General features: G+C 44.2%; 1 protein-coding gene across 4 annotated transcripts in view; it reads right to left on the bottom strand.

Annotated features, from left to right (window-relative positions):
* PAXIP1 (PAX interacting protein 1) overlaps nt 1-26,113 on the bottom strand; it is a 167,951-nt gene that overhangs the window by 62,982 nt on the left and 78,856 nt on the right. For all 4 annotated transcript variants that reach the window (XR_014970139.1, XM_085631990.1, XM_085631989.1 and 1 more), the window contains exons 10-13: nt 25,009-25,146; nt 20,545-20,666; nt 12,874-13,058; nt 12,541-12,584 (exon numbers count right to left, since the gene is read on the bottom strand). Coding sequence is in view for 3 of the 4 variants with exons in the window: in XM_085631990.1 (XP_085488116.1) it covers nt 12,541-12,584; nt 12,874-13,058; nt 20,545-20,666; nt 25,009-25,146 (489 nt within the window). In the remaining variant the exon portion in view is untranslated. The remainder of the gene's footprint in view (nt 1-12,540; nt 12,585-12,873; nt 13,059-20,544; nt 20,667-25,008; nt 25,147-26,113) is intronic.

Here is a 26,113-nt window from a genome sequence, read left to right as displayed (position 1 = left end):
CCACAGATGGACTACCTGAATTCATTCCATATAGCTATGTAACACTTTGTCTACAACATTTCAAACACCTAGGCTAAACCAATTTCTGCACCATGCCCATTTTCAATAGTTCTAGATTGACTAAGGGAGCACATCAACACAACAACCATAAAACAACGAGCACTGGTATAGCCAATACGCTTGGCAATCCAAGAGCTATTATCGTGGTCAAGATTAATGTCTTTTAGCCATGTTGAATAGCAGAACCTCTGCTGTTCAGCATGGCTGAATGCGAAGTAATAAAAGCATGAAGCCTGAGGTCATGAAGAATGGCTGTAGGTGTGAGCATGCAAATTAACTGAGTGCGTAATGGTGTTTTAATTGCAAAATCGTTACAACAAATAAGAAAATCATGCCTATTTTAAAACGCAATACAGAGTATTCAGAAAAACCCATCTTTTAGTAGTTTTATACAGTGTAAACTTAACCCGAAGGTATACATGAGCACCAGTTGCATTCATTCATTTTTAGGAACGGAGAAAGTGATTAGCACAGAATCACAGGATGTTGAGCCCATGCCGAAACTCGAACCCAGCATCAAAGTTGGCCGCTCAAGTAGTTATGCCACATCCTCTCCTGTTGCTTATAAAAGCAAGCATAGGGGAACGGTCAAAAGGAAAGCTTTTAACAAACTAGGAGGCAAGCTTTTACACTGCACACACCTAAAAATCACATAAAAAATTGTAGTTTTGTAATCCTTGGTGAAAGTTTAAATTGTTGGTTCAATGGTACCTTGGTCATAAATCAGACTTAAAGAGCGTGCATTGAAATCAGACTAGTATTTCAGAGAAGCAGCGCAGTCACTGTTCCTTCATGTTTGCAGCGGTTATCAAGGAGCCGTAAAGCGACATGCCATATACTTAACAAGGTAAGCGAACAAACGGATATCACGAAAGCAACACACCAGTGCTGTTCTCAATCATAAATAAAACACGCTAGTCAAGGGAAGGGAGCAGTAAAGTGCACCATACAGTTGGAACAGTATTTGAAAGGGTAAGGCAGATGGGTGGTGGCCGAGCTGGAAAAAGCACGAGCACTTTGTAGAGTGCAAACAAAATAAGTCCTAAAGTGGTCCTAAAAACGGGAGCTGTAGATGTTCATAAGTACCTCGTCTGGGGGGGAAAGGGCTAAACACAAGATGCATGACCATGATTGCCATGGACAAACGGTGACAAAGAATAGGCAACAAATGAAGAATGAAGGAGACTGAAAATTGAAAGATTAGTTTGTGTAACTACGTACAGACATTTGACAGACAGTTAAAAAAGCTATCAATAAGAACTGGTAAATTTTGAATATTGGAAACAAACAATGGGAAAACCCCATTTTTGCATTGAGACAGAGAAACAACATTTGTGGCATGTTAGTACATTCCAGGCCACATCTGAACAGACAACAAGACACAACAAGGACTATGGACAACACATATTAAAGGTCATTTTCCTCGTGGCATGTGTTCGGTCTATGTCCTTACAAATCCTACGACACAGATTGGACTCAAAAGTCCATGGCATCTATACAAACTAAATCAGGAGTAATTTACATGATCACATGCCCATGTCTTTTTCAGTATGTAGGTATGACCACATGCAAAGTGAGAACAAGAACAGTGGAATATAAGAGTACCATTAGGTTTAAAAAAGCAACACTAAACTGACAAAACATTTTTTGGAGCAAATTCACTCTGAGAATGATATCCAATGGATAGTGCTCGACAAGCCATACTACACTACTCAGATGGGAAAATTGGATATCTTACTCTTTCCTAGAGAACAATGGATATTTAGACTTAAGTGCCATCTAAAAGGATTAAATGACAATATACCTTGGTCATCTCTTTGAAATGGACATCAATTCGGATCAGGTTTAGATCGCTTGATATACTCTTGTACAAACACTCATCTGACATTGTAACAACCTTCGAGGTGAAGATTAAGCAATATTGGTACACTCCATGAAATGACGACCCTCTGGACAATTTGCCTATATCCATCTATATTATCGATCCACCTTTCATTACTATTATTTTGGGATGGGTATCAGATGCACTCGAATAGTCACAAAATGAGATATGAGGGCTATAGTCTTCACTGCTCGTGCACAGCTTATGACTCAATGCATCCAGCTGCTTGGCTTCATTTTTGCCCCAATAGTGTACTTCATAATTACAAGCATATAATGTGGTGTGTATAAATGAGAAAAGACTGGGAAGACTCCTCTATTATTGATGATCTCTTATATTGTCATGATTTTGTCACAGATCATCGCAGTCCAATTCACATGATACGCAGCCCACGTGGTTACTTCAGGAACTATCTTTCCCGACATACTTTGTTTCTCCAGCTTAAACACAGACCGCGTTATATTTCCCGGGTCTTACAAAGCTCAAAAGATTTGTATTTGTTTTCCTTGTGGTGAGTTTAGAAAGTTCCACATTGAAGGGTACTGTAGAACTCTGTTAGATCGGTGGATCTTGCAGAATGTAGTGAGTACTGCCCTTTTGATGCACATTGAATGGTTAGTGAAGATGGGTACATGCATTACAATGTGGCTAATGTATACAAGTGATTAGTATACAATAGAATTTAGCGGAATAGACATGTATATAGTTGAAATACTCATCTTGCTATTCTTTTTCTTTTTGTGTCTCAATGAATGTAGTTTGTTTTAAGCTCTATAGCCACATGGGATCAGTTAAGACAATCATGGAATAAGATGCATTAAATTTAGGTAAGGACACAACTTGTCCTTCCCCCACCCCCGATTTAAGTATTTTGATCCATCACAATTCACTGCACTACCATAGCACAAGTGTTTTTTTATGGTGATGGTTGATTTTGTTACACAGCACACTTTTGGAAATTGAGCGGAGTGAACTGATAATTGCACCATCTGCTGCTGTGTTTTGCTCTTTTTGTTTCCCACAGTTGCATGAGTGAACCCTGAGGATGAGAGGAATACACCCAGGGTATCAGCAGGTCAAATTTATGGTCAATTTTAATCACTTTTCCTTTACTGTTGAAGCAGAGTGACAGTATCTCTGGTCCTGATGAAGACCCTTGAACTTATACAGTCAGCTAGGAGCAGAAACATGTTGATCCTTTTAGGATAGGTCGTTGTTATCCCGTCTTCACTATTTTTAAATATACCCAAAGGGGGGACCAGAATAAAATAGTTTTGCCGACTGGGAGGTAGTTTGAAACACCGTTTTCCTTTTTTGCACTCTGCCCCTCACCCACCAATATTACCATCTTCCTCATCGAAAACACCTCAGCTCCTCCCAATATTGATGAGAGTTGTAGCCCACACAAGGTACCTTGCGGTGCTTGTGTGAGGAGGGAGCTCAATGATGAAGATTGTCACCTTTGGATGAGTGAGGGTTCTCGTCCTTAACGGCTCGATGCCAATCCTTAATGCTTCCCAAGGTACACATTGTGTGTATATTCAGTCACAGTTTAAAGCCCTTTGGAATTGGCAAATCCAAAAGTATTGACTGCAGAGCATTGGCATAAAGACAGATAGGCTTTCCAGTGTGTGTTTAAGACGTTCAAGTTAAAAAATAACCCATGCTTGTCTTAAAATAAAATACATTCAATTGTTTCAGGTATCCACAGGAGCAGCATCGCATGATGATACAGTTATGGATCGTGGAAGATCTATTGTTGAAGGATAAAATGTTTTCGGGTTGTAGCAACTCACGAAGGCTAAATGGAAAATGTTCATGGGTAATGAGAGACAAGGAGCGCTACGAAAAATAATCTCAACGAAAAACAAAGTGCACCGTAAATTGAGAAACGCATTTTAAATAACTTCGCACTAGCAGAGTTTTTCAGTGACAGGATGAAACTCAACGACAAAATGTGTGGCCGCAAAAATTAGAATTTTAAAATGTAGTAATCTAGGGAACAGAATAAAGTTACGTGAAGTGGTTGAGCAGCATGAAAATTAATTGGATTAGATACTCAAATGAGGTAAAACAATTTAAATAATTCTATATTAGAATACACATTAGTGTAAAAAGTATATGTTGACCCATTTACCACACTAGCACAGGTACGAGCATTAGCTTCTAGAAAAACACAGTGTGCACAAACAAATATCTTTTCATCAGGTAGTCCAATTGATCATTCACATAGCAGAATTCACATAATTCTTTCAAGCGTAAAAAGGAAAAGAAATCCCACAATTGTTAGCCAATAGTGCAGACCGTGTTTAATTAGTTGATTAATCCAACATTTAAACTGGAGAGGTCAGTTACGGAAGACCACTCATATCTGAATTCTATCTGTACCTGACCAGATTACAAAGTCAGGACTTCAAAGCCTTCCTGAAAGCATAAAGGTTGTCAATAGGGCGAAGTGACAGAGGCAAGCTATTCCAAAGACCGGCCATATGTACAGAGAACACTCTGCCACCAGTTCATGTTTTTCTCAATCAAGTAGTATTTACAAAGCGCGACTTGTCACCTGAGAGGGTATGCAGGCGTGTGCTGCAGGTCTCATTTTAAGTGACCGCTCGAGAGCCCCTTCTTGAAGTCAGTCAGTGTTACATGCTTTGGCAGTGAGATTGGAGAAGGAGCGTCGTCTGGTGCAGCACTGGCGTATGCAAGGTATCTGCGCGAGCTGTGCGGAGTGGAGGTTCCGGGGGTATGCTGGAAGTTTAGCTGGTGGTTCAAGTAGGCGGGTTCTTGGAGGGCTTTGTAGGCGTGGGTCAGGAACTTGAAATGGCATCTTATCTGGACCGGGAGCCTGTGGAGGTCCTTCAGGTGCTGTGTGATGTGGGTTCTCTTGAGCAGGTTGAAGATCAGTCTGGAGTCTTTGCATGAGCTGGGTGTTTGTGCCTGCATAGAGTGTGTTGCCGTAGTCCAGTCAGCTGGTGAGGAGGGCATACCTTAGTGCCTTCCTGTGCTGATGGGGAGCCACTTGAAAATCTTGCGGAGCGCGTGGAAGCAGGCTGAGGAGACGGCGCTGACCTGATGTTTCAAGGAGAGTTCGCCGTCTAGGATGACGCAGAGGTTGTGGGCGTGGCTTTTTGGCGTGGGGGTAGGTCTGAGTTCAAACGGCCACCAGGAGTCGTTCTAGAGAGCAGTGTGTTTGCCGAAGACGAGAACTTCCGTATTGTATGTGTTAAGTTCTAGGCAGTTGTCCTTCATCCATGCTGAGACGTCCTTCCTGCAGCTGTGGAGGTTGGTCTTCGTTGCGGAGGGGTTGGCGGAGCTGTGTGTCGTCGGAGTAGGAGAGGATGTTGTGCGTACTGACCTTGTCTGTAAGTGGAGTCATGTAGACGCGGAAGAGTGTTGGGCTAAGGGATGAACCTTAGGGAACACAGCAGGTGTGCTTGCGATGTGAAGGGAGGGAGGCAGACTTTCTGGGTGCGTCTTGTAAGATAGGATGCCATCCATCTGAGTGCGTCGTCCATTATACCAATCTGGTGTAGGCGATTGATGAGTGTGTGGTGGGAGACCATGTTAAAGGTGGCGGAGAAGTCAAGTGGGATCAGGGCAGCTGATTCTCCTCTGTCGAGTAGGGTGCGGATGTTATCTGTTGAGGCGATAAGAACAGTCTCTGTGCTGTGATTGGTTCTGAATCCTGATTTTGAGGGGACTGGCAAGTTGTTTCTTTCCAGGTGTTCAGTGAGATGTAGATTGATGGTCTTCTCCAGTACTTTGGCGGGGAACGGGAGTAGTGAGATGGGACAATAGTTCTGGAGTTGGGGGTCTACTGAGGGTTTCTTGAGGGGTCTGATCTCAGCGTTTACACACGTCGGGAAAGGTAGCTGTTGTTCTAGAGGTGTTGATGATGGGGAGTTAGAGGTTGAAAAGTCGGTTGGGGCAGGGGTCGATTGGTGCTCCCGAGTGGCTGGAGTTCATAATGATGGCTGTGCAAATGGTCGACAGTAGTGGTCAAACGGAGGCTGAAGAGGTTGGAGGATTGGGGATCGAAGTTCTTATAGATGTTTGCTATCTTATGGAAATGATCAGCAAGGGCGTTGCAGAATTCTTGTAAAGGGGGGTTGCGTTTTCGATAGCTGATGGGCAGGGGAACTCTCTGACCATGGTGAAGAGTTACTTGGTTTGGTTGGCGTTGATCCAGTGGGTCAGAGCCCCTTTTCTTTTTGCTGCTTTGATCGGTCGATGGTAGTCACTGAGGGCTAATTTAAAGGTAGCTCTGTCGGTGTGGTTCTTGCTAGTGTGCCATCTTCTTTCGAGCTGTTTGCACTTGCGTCCTGATGTGCTTCGTTTTGGGGTGTACCAGTTAGCTTGTTTGACAGGTCTGTGTGTTTTGGCTGGTTTGGTGGGAGCAACTTGGTCGGTGGCGCTGGTGATCCAGTCGAAGTTGTGTGTGGTCCACGTTGGTGGTGTCTGAGCTGTGTGGTGCTGAGGGCGTCCATCCATTGTTGCCGAGTGACCTTAGACCAGTTCAGGAAGTGGGCGCTGTGTTGGTTGGGGAGTGCGTGGCATGGCCAGGGATGGGAAAGTGTACGATGGAGTGGTCCAACCAGGTGAGTTTCAGTGTGTGGTTGTATTGAATTCTGTTGTTGGATGTGAAAATGGGGACCAGCACGTGTCCTGCTTTGGGCATTGGGTACGTGACTAGTTGCTGGAGGCCAATGGAGTCGTCCAAGTGGAAGCTGAGGTCTTCCAGGAAGACATGTTCTGATTCGATGGCAAGGGTGATGAAATCAGCGATGGCATTGCCCAGTCCGTTTGTGGTCCTTGCAATCTGTATGCGAGCATGCCTTTGATGGTGGTGGCGTGGTTGGTGCGGGGCTGGAAGTTAATGTGTTTCTGTTAGTGCGGTTGCAGCGTTTGATCTTGTAACCAATGGGTGTTGCTGTGGCAATGTCCAGGGTCGATGCTGGGGTGAGCCACTCCTCTGTGATAAAGGTTACGTTGGGGGTGATGGTGGAGATGATGTCCCAGATTTCTGCGACGTGTTCGCAGAGCGATTTGGCTTTGAGCGGGAGGCATCTGAGTTGGTCCGGTGGGATCTTTGTCGGTACGGATGGCATCATGCACGATCCTGCGGCAGAGATCGGTCCTAGAGTGGAGGTGAAGCAGCAGTGGATATAGGTGAACAGTACTGTTAACAAGTGGGGGGATGCAAGGCAGTAGTTGTTGCGACCGGGGTCTAGGGTACGAGGATCGGCAGAGGAGTACCTGTGGGACTCCAGAGGGCCAGGGTTCCTGGCACTGGGTGCAATCAAGGCGCGGTTGGACGCAGAAGGGCTTGCCTCTGGCGCGACTGCGCAGCAGCCTCCATTAAGTAGGTCTTCGGAAGGGACGAGGGGCGTGGAGAACAGAAAAAAAGAGAGGGAGACAAGGGTGCCGAAAAGCAGCCATTGGTCCGAGGGGACAGGAGACCCTGGTGCTGGTCATGGAGGGCAGGGCTGCTGCTGGGCAACTGACAGGTCAGGCAGGCCAGTGGTCATTGGCAACAGTCACTGAGAGCTGGACTGGACTTGCTAATTTTTTTAAATTTAGGAACCTTCCATAAATTGACATTAACAGAGTTTAGCAATCTAAGAATTGTCTAACGTTGCAGTTTAGGACAGAGTGGATGTGGTCCACTGGAGTGAAAAGCTTTGTGTACCTTACACAGTAATTTGAATTAAATATGCTTGACTACCGGAAGTCAACTAATAGAGTCCAAAGCCCCTAAAGTTGAGGAGTAAAGATGAAAATAAAGTTTTGCTATGGCGGCCGTTATACGATGTTAGCGCCGAAGATATCTAGGAGACCCCAGAAACAGAGCATTGCCATAGACAAGTCTACTCAGGATGGTACTCTGCACTACAAGTAACCAAAGATACAACGGTAATGGTGGTAGTACTTTACTAAGTGCCTTAATTAGTCCTAAACAACTCGAGAATAGTTATTCACATGGGTAGAAAGAGATAATTCATGGCCCAAGTAAACCCTGTTTTTTAACCGAAATCGGAGTTACTGGAAGTACAATCAACATTAAAGTATTTCAAATATAGTGAAGGAAAGGGCCCCTTTTTGACATGGTCATCCCCACTTTTTGCCGGGTAAATGATGTGATTTTAACTGAAAGTAGACTGGGTTCCTGCTAACCAGGTCCCCAGTTCCAGAGCTCTTTTCCAAAACTTTACAATTGTTCCCCTAATTGTAAGAACCTTTAGCACCTTCTGTAAGCCCCTAATAAATGGTATCCTGGTACCCAAGGCGTGAGGTAGTAAAGAGAATCCATAACAGCTGCAGAACGAATTGTGTCACCATAAGGGGCCTCTCACCAAGCACATGCAAGACTGCCAATGCAGGCTGCGTGTCTTGGTGCAGACAAAAGTGCAGAAAAAGTGAAAACAAGACATGCCACATATTCCTGTGTGCAATGTCCCCTACCACTGCATGTAATATGTGTAAGTCACCTCTACAGCAGCCCTAAGGAAGGTTACTGAATATTACATGTGAGGGCATACATGAATGAGCAGCTATGCCCCTGTGCTGGTCAGTCTTATTACTGCCGGTACAAGATACCAGGGAAGTCCTCTTGAGACATGAGCTTGACACTGGTGAAAATGAGTTCCCCAGCTACATGATGGCTTCACTGAAAATAGGGATGTTTGATATTAACCATCTCATATTGGTCAATCCACACTGACGTCAGTAGTGAATTTACCAATACATGCACTCAGATGGCACCTTAGAGGTTCCCCCTGAAAACCTACCAGCCTCTGGTGTACCTGCGGACTGGTTACTGCCAGTCTGCCACCCGTGACGCTGTTCTGACGTCCTAACGCAAGAGCCTTTTGCTCTCAAAAGACCCAGAAAAAAAGCCTGTCGGGATGACAGGCTCCCACAGGATGTCCTGCTTGAGAGAAAATTGGGTTTTGCTGCAGTAACCCCCCCCCCCCCCCCCACACACACACACACACACCCCTTTTGACTGGCTTTTGATGCATCTTTGACTGTATAGTACTGGGTCCCTGCTGTCCAGGTTCCCAGTACCAGTGTGTCCCCTAAATTCCTGTGCACAATTAGTAATTCACTAACCCCACCCCCGTGATACCGTGGCCTGGAGGCACAAGAGGGTCCCCTGGAACCCCCTCATTTAGACCATGCCACTGCCCCTGCAGCTGGAATGCCAATGTGAGGTGAAAAAATTACAAAGTCGGCATGGCACACTGCCTGTGTGCCATGCCAGCTAGCACTGCCTAAGATATAGGTAAGTCACCCTTCTAGCAGGCCTTACCAGCCCTAAGAGGGTGCACCATATCCCAGGTGTGTGCATATCTGCATGCGCAGATATCTCCTACAGTATTAGGGTCTATTCCTTCATATATTAAGAGCCGGGGAAGCCAAGGAGAGTACAAGGGCTGGGAACTTGACAACTCTAGTTCCACAGCACCATGATGGCTTTACTGAACCCAGGAGTGTTTGGTACCAAACAACTCCTTGTAATAAAGCCACACTGATACCAGTGTGAGATTTATTAAACTATGTACTCAGAAAGCACCTTACAGGTGCCCCCTAAAAACCTATCAATCCTGGTGTGGTCTTTGACTGGCTGTAAGCAGCCAGCCAACACCAGACATGTTTCTGGGCCCAGGAACAATGCTCTCTGGGACCATGAACAATGCACATCCTGAGCAGAGATGTCACACCTCTGCCCCAGGATGGGCAAGTGCTCGAAGGGGGAAGCTTCAAAGGCCTGCTGCCTTTGTAATGTGGGCCCCAGCATCTGCTGATAGCAGCAGATAGCGGCCCCTAATTTACACCCCCACTTTGGGCGGGAAAACTGGTGGTAAAGCTTAGAAGACTGGGAGGTGTGCCCACCTCTGCCAACTACACCCACTAAGGTGGTGGAGGCAAGGTGAAGCACATCTTCCAGTCTCCGCTATCTTGAGGATGGGGAAACCCCTCCAATCAGGGCTAGGTCTCTGCCCCCTCCCAAAGGAGGTTGGCATACCAGAGAGTTTAGTCCTCCCAGGTAAGGTGCCTATTGGCCCTACCCGCTACTCCCCTAACACACTCTTACATTTTGTATTTAGGTGGCTCTCCCAGACCTAGTAACAAGCTCTGCAATGACCTAAGAAGAATGAAGACATCCCGGCAGAGAAGACTGAAGACAATAGCCTTTGCCCCAGCCCTACCAGTCTAGCTCCAGCTTCTGCGAACCTGCAACTGGTCTTGCAGCCAGCGACCTCTGAAACCCTGGGAGGACCACTGCTTTCGAAAAAGACTCCAGTCTCCCACTGGACAGGGGACCTGTTCAAATAAAACCTACTCCAAGGACCCACTCTGCACTAGAAGCCCATAGGCCGAATCGGAGTTGCTCACCTGTGCAGTGAAGTCTCCACAGCGAACCTGACCTAGAGTCCACTGTTGGCTGACTTCTTCTGATCTCCACAGCAACACCTGCAATGTGAATCCAGAGGTTCTCCCCCCGAACGCGAATGGCTCCGGTAAGAAGACTCCAACGTCAAAAGGCACCCCTGCACCCGAAGCCCCTGGGCCTTGGCAAACTGAACCAACAGTGCACCTACAACCCTCTACATTCCAACTTACCCCTGCTGTTGGTCTCCCTCCTGCAACCTCCGGTGCCACGCCAGCAGACTGTTAGCACAAATGAGAAACTCCATTGAAAAGCCTTGGGTGCCCGACGTCCAATTTGCACCCTGCAACTGGCCGCACCTGTGCCGCTGGTGGTGTATGTTTGATGCTGCTTTGTAGCCCCCCCTTCTCCCGTGCTTGCGCTAACCCCTAAAGCTTGGCCCCTGCAACTGATTTACCTACCTGCAAGCAGTGTGGCTCCAGGCAACCCCCGTCTCCCATTGAAAACATTGGCCTGAACTCCAATTTTGACCTCTGCACCCGGCTGCCCCTGTGCTGCTGGTCGCGCAGTTTCGGCACTCACCTGACCCTTGCTGACTTTTGGGTCCGAAGACTGGAATTGTAAGTGCATTACTTACCTGTTTAACAGCAATATTGTTTTCCCCATAGGATAACATTGAACTGTCCTTAAAAGGTTTCAAGTGTTGATTTTTCAAAGTGAAAAGTATTTTTATTTAAAAATGTACTTACCTTATTATGAAGATCTTGGTTCTAAAATAAAGTACAAACAAAGCATAATTTCCTAAAATTGGTCTGGATCTCCTTAAGTCATGTGTCCATTATTGGTCAATGTTGTGCAATAAATGTCTTACACTCCTCTATGTTAGGCCGAAGGTTAATCGTCCGCACTACCACTAATTGAGCATTTAGGTTTTACATTGAGCCCTGTACACTTTGCGGAACCCCTGGACATTGTACACGGTATTACGATCTAGTGGCAATATCATATACAGAGCCAGCTTCCTATACTGCTGATTAGCCTCCTTTAGCCAGCGATCCGGGTTCTTGTTGCAATATCCCTCCACTTTCTGCCTGGTATTTGATGTCACTTTGACTGAAGTGTACTGGGCTCCTCCTAACCAGTTCCCCAGTACCAGTCTTCTTTCCCTGAAAAAGTTCAATTGTTTCCCCCAGCTGGCAAACCCTTTAGCACCCTCTGTAAATCCCTACTAAATAGTACCCCTGGGGCCTAGGGCCAGAGGTACTAAAAAGGGCCCCTAAGGGCTGCAGCACAAATTGTGCCATCCTAAGAGGCCCCTCACCAAGCACATGCAAGACTGCCATTTCAGGCTGCATGTCTTGGTGCAGATAACAGTGAATACACGACATGTCACACATCCTTGTGTGCCATGTCACCTACTACAAATAATATTTGTAAGTCAACCTTACAGAAGGCATACCAACCCTAAGGCAGGGTGCTGAATATTATGTGTGAGGGCAAACCTCTATGAGCAGATAATTTTGATATATTAGAAAGAGCCCGCTTCCTACAGATAGTATAAACAAATCCAGGTTCATGATTCCAGGGAAATTAGTTATGGAAAACTGGGTCCAGCCCAACTGTGATGGCTATTGATAATTTGTATTACTTAAATTTAAAACTCCTATGCTGCTTCGACGAGAAGTCATCTATCTGACCTGACATTTAAAACTGACTAGGTCAGCAATATATCCACTGAGAATTGACACAGAGCTTGAATGCACAGACTTTTACAACATCCGAATTACTGAGAAATATGCAAAAGACAGTGGGTAGCGACAGAAGTCAGAAAAGCTCTCTTACCATCCCTGACACAGCAAAAATGTAAAGAAATAATTCCAACGAAAAAAGTAGTCAGTATGAATAATTAAATGCATCCAACACTTATTTGGTCCATCTTAGCAATAACATTATGAATGTTAAATATTTAATATTTTCTTATTGAAATAAAATTATGCACGTGAGCTTTGAGCATGCTAATTTCTAAAATCAATTCTCAGTAAAAATACCACAAGTAAATGCGCATCTCTGAAAGGACTAGTTCAAGAAAAGTTCCCCCCCCCCCCCCCCCCCCCAATGTGGTAACAGTCCTAAATATGATACCTTTTTCATAAACTGCTGTTCATTTTTACTTTGTAAGGAAAGTAAGCTGGCAATAACATACCATTAAGAGCTCTTGAGATACCTTTATTGGCACTCTCCAAGAATCTGGATGAAGAGAACACAAAAATACATCACTTTTTTAAAATTGGACAAATACAATATTAGGAACTATAAAAAACAAGGTTCTTCCTATTTAAAGGGTTCAAAGACAGTATTGTGTTTTAGTTAGTACACAAAATCAAATAAAAATACTTTAGTTACAAGATGTTCGCAGCATTACCTGTGACATACATTAAAATATCAATCATGGGATCTCTACAATGCACTTCATAAATAAGTACTTTATCTAGTATTCAAATACAATGTTCAACTCAATGCAAGAGTTTAAACTTACCAAGAAGGTTTGAAACCAGGGGTTGTGAAGGGGCAAGTGGATCCTGAAGGTTAAAGGCTATATACCGGCTGTGCTGCATCTGTCGTAATGCTTCAAGGTTTCCAAGAAGTATATCACACAGCCACTGTGCATTCACACAAGGTATCCTCCACTCTTTAGCTTTCTCATACTTTAGGTTTGTGGGCCTTTTACAAGAAAAAAACAGGTTTTAAAAGATAGCCTTGATAGTTATGAGCAAGCTAAAAGTTCCCCTCCTTCTGCTCAGTTTCTCAAAACTAACATCAGCACATGTACCAACACCGGGGCCAGGCTACTGATTTTGGCTAAATTTACGAACCAGGCTACTGGTGAAGGGTCATCATCTGTGGCAATAATACTGCTGGTTGAACTTTTTGTTACAGATTCATATGTTGTGCATAATCATGCCATCTAATAATGGTGTTAAACACTTGAGAAAATAATTCAAGAGAAAGGGTTTCAAAAGCCCCAATGTGAGTTGTAGACATGGATCGATTCTGATTCCAGTCCCACTATGCCACTCAGATCGACCGTAGATTCACATGGTTTTGTTACTGCTGACCCCCCACACCCCCTTCAAATCCCCACCAACTCCCCTCGGAGCACTCGGCATTTTCTACACACAAGGAATATGCTTTCTGGCAAAGAAACTGCTTGTTTAAAGAGCTTGCTCTTGCGAATCGCCAGCCAGACAACCCAGCCTTGCACAACACTAGAGCTTAATACTCAAAGACGAGCTCATAAGTCCATTGTCCCATCAGAAGAATGTGAGGCAGTGTGTCATGCCAAGCTATGAATCAAAGCCTTGTTACCCCAAGTCTAAAATGGACACCAAGCATTGAGCACTTGCCGCTGGCTTGAGGAGGGATTGGACAGAAAGGATGGAGATCGACAAGCAGCAGTGGGAACCCAGATAACACCCTGGAAACACTGCAGAAGGTACAGTGCACCCCATTTACTTTACAGTAATGTTAGAACTGTGAGTGAGAGAGGTCAGCCACGTTTAGGATGGAAGAGAGGAGGGGTATGTGGGGGGGGCAGGCAAAGGAAGAGCGGGTGGAGAAGGGAAGGCAGAGAAAAGGGAGAGGTACATGCAAGAATGAAATGGGTCTAAAAGAAAAAAGAGGAAGGATGACTTGGAGAATGGGAAAGGTCTTCAAAAAGAGCAGATGGGGAAAAAAAAGGGAGCAGTCAAAGGCTGAAAGGAGAAATATGCGGTACGAAAAGAACCACCAAGGGGAGGGAACAAGACAGGAGGAGGGATACAATGAATTAATGAAGAGTGGAAATGAGGGAGAAGAAATCATGCAATCTTTCCAACAGAGGAAACAAGAGACTGAATTAAAATGAACAAGCCGAAGTAAGTGAATGACTGTAGGGTAGAAGAGTAAATGAGAAGGAGAGGAAGTACGAGTGGAGGGTGAGGGGTATGGATATAGAGGGTCTGAAATATGGTTAGATAGTGAAGCAGCTATGTGATGGCAACAGAGAAGATAGCATTTGAGAGGGGAGGGGTACAAGCTAGAGAAAGGAAGCCTGATGGAGTTGAAGGAAGAGACAAAAAGAGGCAATAAGTGATAGATGGAACAAGGAAATAACCAATTAGTTAAGAAGAAACAAAAGAGGTCGAAATAACTGAAAAAATTGGGATCAAGTTCAGAGGGGAAAGGTTGAAAGAGAATCAAGTATATGAGACGTGTTTCCTGATGATTCCCAAGAGTCTAATAGTCTGACTGAGGTGGAGGGGAGCTTTTGACAATGTATCAAGCTGTGCCCCAATGAAAACGTTGACAGCAAGAAGATGCCGAGATGCTGACAATGCTGGTGGAGTACAGGCAGCATGTGAAAAAGGTTTTTAGCAATGCTAGATTCAATGTCCCTCAATTCACTGCATTTCAACAAAAATAATATAAAGCCCGATGGCCTATACAAGATTGACCTGTATGGGGACTTTGAATGCCATAAATGCAGGGCTTTGAGAGATGGAGTTTTACGCCGGATTTGGAAACATCCTTGTGCACTTTGGAAAGATATGGCTGAAGAATTGGGTGGTGCATTAGGTATGACAGCAACTCTGGGTCCTAATCAGACTTCTGTAAGGAATCTGTGACTAGATGGTCTCTACCAATAAGGCGTTACCAAAGGTAAGTAACTTGTTCATCTGATAGAGACTTCTAGTCACAGAATTCTTACCTTAGACTAGATACTATTCCCCGGACAGTCTTTGACTAAAAAGTCCTGGAGGACCAAACGGCAAAATACCTATCTGTCCAGATCCGATTGGCGAGGCAATAGTGTTTAGCAAAGGTGTGCAGTGATGCCCACATAGCTGCTTGACCGATGTCCAGGACTGGCACTCCTCTAGCCAACGCAGTGACTGCAGCAGGAGCTCTGGTGGAGTAAGCTCTTAATCCCTCAGAGGGCTGTTTCTTGGCCACTGCGTAGATCATCATAATGCAAAGGAGTATCCATCGAGAGATGGTTCTCTTTTGTATTGCCTTCCCTTTCTTTGCCCCTGCACTCTAAAGCCGCTAAGATGACTTGTGCCCGGTAGTTCTTGAGAAATCTGGACAGGAGTGGTATCGGAAGAAAGCGTATAGAAGTCCTGAGCTCCACTCGAGATGAAACCGGTCTTCAAGCAAGAGCAGGGCCAGACTGGAAACCCAAAGCAGCCCAGGCATATTTTGCCAGACCAGCCCAATACAGTGCATAGCACGCACAGTGAGTGGTCCTGACCACTACAAAAGTGGGTTTTAGGGAAAATTTGGGAAAACTGTGCATTATACAACACATCATATTCAATTACATTAGCTTCTAAAGCATAGTAAATTATGACCTTACTGTGCACAGGATACGACCATCTTTGTTGGGGCTCTTCAATAATTCCCTCACTATCACCCACCAATAGTGCCTCTCAACCACCCCATAGCCCCCCCTCACGTGTTATATAGCACTTATTATAACAGTGTAAGGAGTCAGAGCACTTTACATCACACACATACAGAGACAATGAATCATACGTGTGTAAATCAGTGTATAGAAAATGTTACATAAGGCAAAGATTACTACAAGGTGTAGGATTCACGTCATTCGTACTAGTAGACATTTTTTTTTTTTAGAGTGCTTGGTCTGAAGAAAAACTCAGAATGCAGAACATAACAGTGGTTAGGGTTGACTTTAATAATAAGAATGTAGTCCTACCCAAACAAACCTTTTTAGCAGCATTAGGATAATGAAAGGCTAGGGTAAAAACTTAACTTTCTCACCTGTACCATGCAGCTTGCATGCAGCTCTTGGATGGCAGTTCATAGATCACTGTGCTAGATTACGTTTATTACTTATGGACTGCACAGAATCAAAAGAATCAGTGTGACAAAAGCAGTAACCCACTGAGCAATGCACATAAAATATTGTGCTTTGATATGCATGGTACATGTTCTTTGGGGCAGGCATATTAAACCTCTGTACTACCTTAAATGAGTCAAACCTGCCACTAGACAAAACTTCCATCTCTCTCCAGCGGGTATATAAATCACCAGAGTTATCTTGACACTTTTTATTGTTGCCCGAAAAATGCTGAATATACCAGGAACTTTGCAGTGCTTTTAATACCACTGCACTGCTAGAAAACTGGCTCCACTAACAAAACCGGCTCCCCACCCTTTCAGCCTCCCTGGGAAATGCCCGATGCCCAGTACCGCCAGTCCAGCCTTGAGCAAGAGCCACCTTGGAAACTCCAGTGTGCAAAAGTGCAGACATTGCACGCTCTTGTGGTGTATAGATCGAACCAAGGCTCTACCCAATTTCGGAAGAGACCTTGCACTACATCCACATGAAGATAACATTTGTGATCTGCTAGGCATCGACAACTGAGCTCACCTGCTCTGGGGTTCAGAGAGCCCGCTTGGTGTTGAAGCACCAGGGAAGTGCTCTGACATGCCAGCCATGTCCAGAGATGCAGGGCCTCTTTAAAATGGCGGTGCTGTTGTCCATTAACACTTGCACTAACCTTCTCTTGATCAAAGGCAAAACGGTGTTCAATGCCAACTGGATTGCCGAAGCTCCAGCAGGTTGATGTGAAGCCTGTACTCCTCCAAAGACTAATAATAATCCACATTTGTAAAGCGCGAACAATCACCCGTAAGGGTCTCTAGGCGCTGGGGGCCGTCTGAAAGATTAAGCTAGCTATTGCCCAGAGTCACATGGTGCTGGGCTAATCTGCCTCCGGCGCCAGGGATCGAATCATGATCTCCAGATTCCGGAGTCAGTCGCCCTGGCCGCGGCTCCACACCTCTTCCCTGAGACTAGAGTCCTCTGATCTCCACCTCTCCCAGGTGGCTGACCAAGCCCTGGATTGACGCACTTCTGTCACCAATGTGAGCCCCGAGTAGGGAAGAGAGAGAGGTCTGCTGTTGACCCAACTGCGGTCATGAGCCACTGCTGGAGGTCTATTGCAGTTCCCTTTGCTATCTAGATCAGGTTGGAGATTTCTCCCTGATGCTGTGCCCACTGGGTCTTCAAGTCCCATTGCAGAGCCTGCATATGCCAATAGGATGCAATAGGCCATGAGAACCAGCATCCACAGCGTCAGCCTCACCAAAATGCAGGATGGAGGTTGAAAATCCTGAATATCCTGGACTCGCTGTGCCGGAAGATAAGCCAGAAACAGCACTGTATCCAGAACATCTCAGATGAAAGGAAGGGTCTAAAAGGGAGTCAGGTGAGATTTTGGCACGTTGATAGTGAACCCCAGTGAGTGCAGGAGGTCCACCGTAGTCTGGAGGTGGGAGAGGAGTTTCTGGGGCAAGCCCACCATCGACAGCCAATTGTCGAGCTAGGAGAAGACTGAAAACCGTGACCTCCGCAGATGTTCTGCAACCACTGCCATCACCTTGGTTAACTTCTGAGGGGCACTGGCAAGGCCAAAGGGAAGCCCAGAAAACTGTTAATTCTCCTGGCCCACCGTGAACTGCAGGTAGAGTGTGGGCAGGCAGGACAAAACGAGGAAATAGGCATCCTGCAAGTCCAACGCTACCATCCAGTCTCAAGTGCAGATAAGACCTGAGCCAGGATAAGTATCTTGGATTTTTTCTTTTTCAAGAAGTAGTTGAGAGAGAGTAGATCTAAGATAGGACGGAGGCCTACATTCTTCTTCAACACCATAACGTAGCGGGAATAGCAACTACGAACTACTTCTGATGCTGGCACCCTCTCGATGGCTCCTTTAGGCATAAGGGCCCATACTGCAGGAGTGCATGCTGGTCATCTGTCAGCCGATATGAGGCAGTGGGGTTTGTTGGAACGGGAGGGCGTGACCCCATTGGAAAATCTTGAGCACCCATTTGTCTGTTGTAATCTACCGCCATAAGTGCAACTGGTACTGCATTCTGCTGCCAAGCAGACCAGATGCCCATGCTGGACTGAGGGCAAACTAAAGAGGCTTTGACTGTGTGGCTGCCAGGTGGGGGTGAATTAGGGGGTTTGGGGGAACGACTGGCCAAACCTCTGGCTTTAGATCCCACAAGGCTTGTGGGAGCAGCATCCGCAGACAATAAATGACTGAGTATGAGCATGCTAGCTTTGGTGGCTAGGGAGGATAAGGATGTGGCTATTGGCCCCTACCAGTAGGGGTTTAAGGGACGTCAAAGAGCCACAGAAGAACCAATGACTCCACCAAATTAGTTAGTCTAATCCAAACTGCATCCAATTGTGAACTTGCTACACAACACCTTGGAAGAGAATGGCCTGGGCCTCATCTAGGACCATAGGCAGCACTTGCACAACCTACACAGTATGGGAATAACAGTCCAATAAACACACGTTCATGGACCATAGTGCCAGGCTGGCTGAAGGATAAATCCTCTTTCCGAAGTTATCCAGCCTCTTGGGTTCCCTATCCAGTGGGTGGTAGGGAACGCACCGGGATTGATCCGGTAAGTTGAGGCCTGGACTACCATACTCCTAGGGGATGGGTGAGGGGAGAGGAGAGGAAGGCTGGGTCCCCGGTAGCATGGTGATGGTGGCAAGCAATGGTCCTGTGCACAGGAGTGTCTGTGCAGGGCTTGACGCAGGCCCAAGCAAGACATTAGTGAAGGCTTTGTGGAAAGAGAGCAAGAGTTGAAGTACCTGTCAAAACATTTGATGCGACTTGAACCGTGGACAGCTGTAGGTCCAGGACCTCAGCCATCCTCCTGACCACCATCGCAAAGGAAGCCCCTTAATCGGTAGCCACTACGGAGAGAGGAGAGGCCAGTGTCTGGTGAGTTGTCCTGGACACTGGTGTCAGCCAAGGTCATTCCAGTTTTCATCGGCCATGGACTCTGTTGTGGGGAGCCAGTGTATAATAGGGATCCTCAGATCCCTTCCCTTGTGTTCCTCAGGAAGCCCTTCAGTGGAATAGGGCTGTGTCCCCAATTCATGCTTTGTGGGCTGTTCAACACTGGTACAGACCTCCCAAACAGATGTGAGCTGGAGAAGCGCAGAGTAGCATGATGAGCAGCCAAGAGCTTCATGGCCTGCTCACGGATGGTTTTGGGATTCATGGTTTTGCACTCCGCACATGATGCAGAGTCAGGGTCCCTCTCCAGGCACCACAGATAAACCAAGTGAGGGTTAGTCACTGACATCTGTTGATGACATGCACCACAAGGTTGAACATTGTGTGTTCCTTCTGGGACTTCTCCAAAAAAAGTCAGAAAGAAAAAAGCACACAAAACTTCAACAAAAGGCTTAGCCAGTCAAAAAATGACTGAAGGGAGATCGATCCATATCTGCACTGATGGCACGGAAACGAAGGAACTGAGGTCAGTGCATTAAGCTGGCACCTATATAGACACAGCACAAGTCATTTCCAGGCAGGATGCCATCAACAGCACCACACACAGCCGAACAACACTACATAAACACCCACAAAAGGGGGCTTGCTCAAAAACTTACGGATCCAGTCTGGTGCGTGGGAATATTCTACAGTAAGGAATCTGTGGCTAAAAGTCTATCATATTTCTAATTTATTATATTCCTGCTTTGAAAATTAAAATTGGAAACAGAAAAAAGAAAACTGGGCTGTAATCCCCACTCATCAACTTCAATACCAGGTGAGCCAGCGGGCAATCTTCTAATCTCTATATCAGTTACTCCATAAATCAAAACTGTGAGTGCTAAAAAAGACTGATTGTACACCTCTGCTAAAAGGTAAAACACTGAGGGAAGGACCCATGGGCTCTGAAGTACTCAATTTAGGGAAAACAACAAATGATCCAACTTTGTACAGTAGGTGTATGAGAAACGTTAGGGAGAATTGTGCAGAATTCTGATGCATGAGCTCTCTACAAGAAGCTAATCCACTAATTTTGGGGTGTCTAGGATCATCACAACATGATAAAACAGTGACTTAAGGATACTTAAGTTATAAACTTCAGGATAATTTGGTTATAAACCCCGTACCCACCAAAAAAAGGGTGATGTAATTCCTCAGCGATTACATAATAATGCTGAAATCCGCCACATTTTGCAAAATGCCCTTTTTAGAGGTGGGGCAATGAAGCAACCACTATTAAACAGATTCAAGGAAATCTATTGAGAGCAGCATTTAACAGCAATGGAAGGTGCTAAATTCTTACACTCAACAAGTTCCAACATAAAGGTAGGACTTACTCTTTGCAGATTAGTACAGTGTTGCTACGGCATAGATAGCCTGTATACTTGGCTCCTGCCAAGTAGGCCATTAGCTTCAAGTCATCTCTGTCACTATCTGTGAATCCAGTAACTGAAATGATCTGGAATTTTAAAAAAAGTTGCATGGTCATGAAGGCACAACAATAATCCCATCAACTGAAGATACCAATTGGAATTACACCAATTCATTCTATTATGCCATCACTTTAGAAATTTGGGAAGAATGTATTCTTAATTGCATGGTTTCACCTAACGTGTTGTGGAAACAGCAGAGGAATATGAATCAATTTTGCAAATCCATCTAATTCGCTAATCTAATTAGTAGTCACTATGTGCCCACAAATGCACTAAGCATTTAGCAATGCCAGCACAGATTCCCAACAGAGTAGCATCTATGTGTGATTTGTGTGGCTAGGCACCATGTACTATGTTGGCCATAATCGCAGAAAATGAAAAACCACATTGCTCATTGCCTCGAATTCTATCATTTTTCTCACTAGCAACCACCTACAATTCTTGTACAGCGTTAAATGTTAGGTACCACTGGCATTTAAGGATTTTGGCAGACCACAGTTTTCCCAATACACACCAATCCCACTCCTCAACCACTGCTACTCCAACAGCCATACCCACATAAAGACATTCTAATGCACCAAATCTTGAATTTCCAATCAAAGTAACACGAGCCATACACAAATCTTGCAATGCACATCAATTAGAATCTGCTGTAAAAGTATAGGAACCAAACACACTTAATACAGCTAAACCCTGACCTGCAGGACCCAGTGCTTCTAGGGTATGAAAAACCCCAATGCTCAAGAAAGGTACCCAAAACCTGACATTTAATAAACATTGCAATTAAACAGGGATACACATAAAACGATTTCAAAGCACCATACCACCAGCACCCCCTTTCACTAGTATTGAGATCAAGGCACTGAAATCTCAGACTCAAGAGCACTGCCGATGTTATTTAAATTGACTTGCAGCTCTCCTACAGCACCCGAATCCTATCATGCAGTACCACAGCTATTTAAGCACAGTTAACCAAAGGGCTTCAAACACAACCTGTTCAGAGTCAGTACTGGAAATACAGAAAACTGCCAAATCACCGGAATTCGAAGCTGCAGTGCATCATTCCCAAGTAACCATTCTCAAATAATTAAGCTAAAAGATGGCGGATCCAACTCAACTCCAACCAAGATATGCTACAAGGATCCATCCTAGCCTCTACTCCTTCAACTTGTACATGGAACCCCTAGTTGCTCTACTCCAGCAAAGTAATCTAGCATACCATCAAAATGCGGACAACACACAACTTTACATCAAAATATCCTCGTAGGAGGATATATGTCACCATAACCATACTCTAAAGAATGTACAGTAATGGCTAGCACAGAACCCTCGGAATATCAACCCTCAGTCAACAGTATTTCTCCAAATATCTCAAGCCAACCATCCATCAATAAATAACTGGTTAACACCAACACCCTCAAATGCAACCCCAAAATCATGGACAATGCCAAATCGCTAGGAATAATGCATCAGCCAAAAGCACCATGCACAATCTAAGACTCCTCAGAAAGATCAAACCCTGAATCCCTGAACATTCTTTCAAGACCATTGTACATTTACTTGTCATAACAAGACCAGACTATGGAAATGTAATAGATCACAGGCACACAAAGACCCACCTGGCCCCATGAAAGCCCCTCTGAATGCAGCAACAAGGCCTGTCCCAGGAACAAGGTGGTTCAATCACATAGCTCCCACACTTGCCATGCAAACTAGCTACAAATTGAAGAGTGATAAACATCTTAAAACGGTGTGCATCATTAGCAATACTTTAGACACAGACATCACAAAATACCTTGGCCAAAAACTCACCAAATCAGGGGGCAACACAGCTTAGACTCTTTCATACTGGAACCACCGAGATTCAAAAAGAAAATACCCGAGCACTCTAATTCTCAGGATATGCCCATGTAATACGGAATTCGATCACACCCAATATATGGACAAAACTCCAAAACCACATTCAAGAAAAGAGTAAAAGGAATGCTAGTTGCAAAATACCTACCTCTACTAGAATCATGAGGAGCACACTGTCAACAATGAGGACATGCATATCTTGAGCAGACTCACACGGCAGAGACAATTTACCCATAATAAGAAGAGGTCACACTCTTTGTTGCTTTGCATGCTCAACGACTTCTGCTATGTTATTGCATTCAAAGGATGACAAGTGTATTGCCTACCTGCACAGTCCGACAACAACCACAGGCACCGACTATACATCTTGCCACCAATTCCAATAACTACACCCATTTACAGTTGTTCGTACGCAGCTCAATCCTCATAGTTCGCACCCCCGACTTTCAAGCACTGAGAAGTCGCTCTGCCTCAAAGCTTGCCTGCTCAGCCTGCACAACACTCAAACACAATTCTAGATATGCTTTCACTTCTGAAAACCTGTGTTATAATCCAAACCTGTGTTCTAATCCAATCAATCTCAATGCTAACCTGAGGACACATTCGCTCTACAGTACAGGGATCCCACCAAAGCTCTACCAATGCACCTCAGTTTATACTGGCTTTTACTTAGTAATGGCTTCTGACTGCTACAAACACAACAGTAACTGAATGTTAAGCCTGTTTCGTTCTGCACCATTGTGAATCCTTTTTGTTTGGTATTGTATAAGAAACTTTGAAAATAAAGATCTTTTTTTTTAAAAGGCTGTTTAGTTGAATAAAAGTATATACATGGATTACAGTAAGATTTAAGGCATTCTTGTTCAGTCATAACAGAACAAGCAGATGTTCAAATGAATATCTGAAAGACCAGGGTGAGCTCATCCACACAGTATGTTTTACCCAAAAAAATTTCTCCTGTGTGATCCATGCAGTCTCCAATCCTATTTCATAACCTTGCTCAATGAGTTAGAAGAGATGCAATGCATTTGAGTGTAGTACATTGTGATCCAAATATTACAACTGATTAATTTCCAGACAGGATATAACATTTAATATTTTGCTTTTGGTAGGAGACTGTCTATGTTCCAAATATGTGTTGTGCTCCTGTGGAACATTAGGGAGACCTACAATGGCTAAAGCAATCTGAAGGAAGTTAAACTTAAACTGGTATTATTTCAACTGTATAGGTTTAATAATGTGTAATTGCAGAAGGAGAAGCAATCGCTGAATGGAGCCACTTGCTTTGTAACAACCTGATAATCATTAATGCTTAATGGCAGTTTCTTAATGAAAACTAAGCATTGATTTTTGTATTAATTTTATGAATCTACTAGACTAACATGCTTAATAGAGAGAATCTCTTTTTATGGGACATCCATGTCTCAACCGGCCTTACAGCCATTCTCTCTGAACGGAAAGACCAAGCCAAACTCTCGGCTCACATCAGGTGGGAATGGGTACAAATCAACAGAGAAGAGGATTATTCCCTAAACACATACCTAAAGACTAAATCAAGGGAAACAAATTAAAGGTCTAGTCCAAATGAGACCACTTCATCATGAATGCATCCCCATAAATGTTGCCAACCCATCCCCTTACACCCCCACCCTCAACTCTGCTCTCACTCTCCTTTCGCCTGTCCTATCTCTTCTCTATCCTTAGCTTTTCTTTCTGTAACCTCTTCACGAGATCAGCTGGGGCAACGCATATTAGAACTCCTCTGGCTATCGCCATACCAATAATAGCAGAATTTGCATCATCACACACATTTACAGATACACAAGCCCACTCTTATCTGACAACTCTCTCAACAAAACAGATTATGCTGTACTTAACTGCATGACACCAACTGGAATTTGTTTCATCATTGTATATCTACCTTGTCTGTACTCTTTTGCGCTTATAAAATCTTAATACAAATGTTTTGAATTAAATAACAATTTTGTTATTGAACATTTAAGTATCAAAGTGCACTTTCAAATGTTTGTTATTAAAGATTAATATTTGAGGACTTCATTTTTTTCCTAACAAAGTCACAAACCTAGACAAAAATGAAAAACAATTGAAATAACATGGCGTGGATTACCCTCCTAAGCAGATAAAGAAAACTGAACTTAGACTAGGGGAAACATTAAAGAAACGTAATATTTAAAGTCGGTCCTATAGAATCTGTCAACCACATGGTCTAAAAGTGAAAGTACAAAAAATGTAAGTTATAAAAAAAATCATGACGACCACAATTAGATAAACACGTTCTACAGGAAACAGCAACAGACTATCCAAGATATGTGAGGAGACAAACAAAGCTGTTCACTATCAATTGCCACAACCAAATGACCCACCAAGATCAAATGTTTGGGCCATTGAACCAGACTCTTATGTCTCAAGGTACACCAGAGATCCTGAAAACGTACATCACTGGGCACACAAACTGACGTTTTACTATAAATGACCATTTTCATATCTCACATGTTGAGAACAAGGTTTTCCCCCTGGTGGAAATGCCACAGGAAAATGTAGAGCTCGATGGGGTGGCACCATTTTTTTCTTCTTCAGGACACAATTGAGCCAGTGTGCTGTGATGCATCGCTTCCTCTCCCTCATTGCCTACCAAAAAAACATGATGGAAATTAAAAACAAAAGAACATCGCATTCAGTGTTCATATGGAAATTAATGCAAATAAAGTTTGCTTTACAAGACTTGCTTACAAAATATTTACAAGCTGAATGAAAAACATTTGCACTGTGGAAAAGGCAACCAGGACCTTTGTGCTCTACAAAGCAGGTAACAGAAAACAAAGCAAAATTAATCTACTGTAATAGAAACATTGGCAAGTGAACAGTACCTTATACATCCAGTTGTTAAAGGATAGCCCGACTGAAAAGTCATTTATGCAGTACAATTCAAGTTCGATTTCACATTTGCAACCTCTGAAGCTAACGTTGGCCTACAGGTTTTCGAGAAGAAAGTGAACTTTAAGCAGAGCTATTGCAACAAAGGATTGGCAAAGTTTATTTAAAACTCCCAATAAGCAGAAATCGAACGAAGGGTAAATCTACCTTTCAGGGACCCGACTGCTGCTGACTAAGGGATAAAAAAAAACAAGCAGGAAGTTTCCAAAACAGGTTCATATGATGGCATCACTTCAGAAATTGAGGAAAATAGTGTGCAAATCCCTCTTCTTAGTAAGGAACAACATATTTAGCCGTGCCTGTAGCAGCTAAGAAATTGGTAGGCCATCGGAAACCACTAAACAGACTGCTGCGAGATTGCCGGCCAACACCTAAATTGCAGAAATTGTGTGACAGAGATAATCCGATTGGCTGCCAGTAGTCAAACAAAAAGGACCCGAAATTGGGCCTTATTCACAATGGCAGCATGGGGGCACATTGAAATTGATAAAAACATCAATCTGTGTGGTCACCGTTTGAAGCAATCAGAATAGGAGCAGGTGTCACAAACCTTCTCAGTTGGCTGCTAGCAGCAAATGAAAATAGAAGTGGGCAGCTGGACTAGAAAGAAGAGACAGCCGTGGGTTTCTTTGTTCAGGCATAAAAGCTCATCCTTTTCTTT

Source organism: Triturus cristatus, chromosome 10 (genome assembly GCF_964204655.1).
Source record: "Triturus cristatus chromosome 10, aTriCri1.1, whole genome shotgun sequence".
In the NCBI taxonomy this organism is placed as follows: Eukaryota; Metazoa; Chordata; class Amphibia; order Caudata; family Salamandridae; genus Triturus; species Triturus cristatus.
The sequence above is the reverse complement of the archived record's forward strand: the minus strand, read 5'-3'. Positions and strand labels throughout refer to the sequence as shown.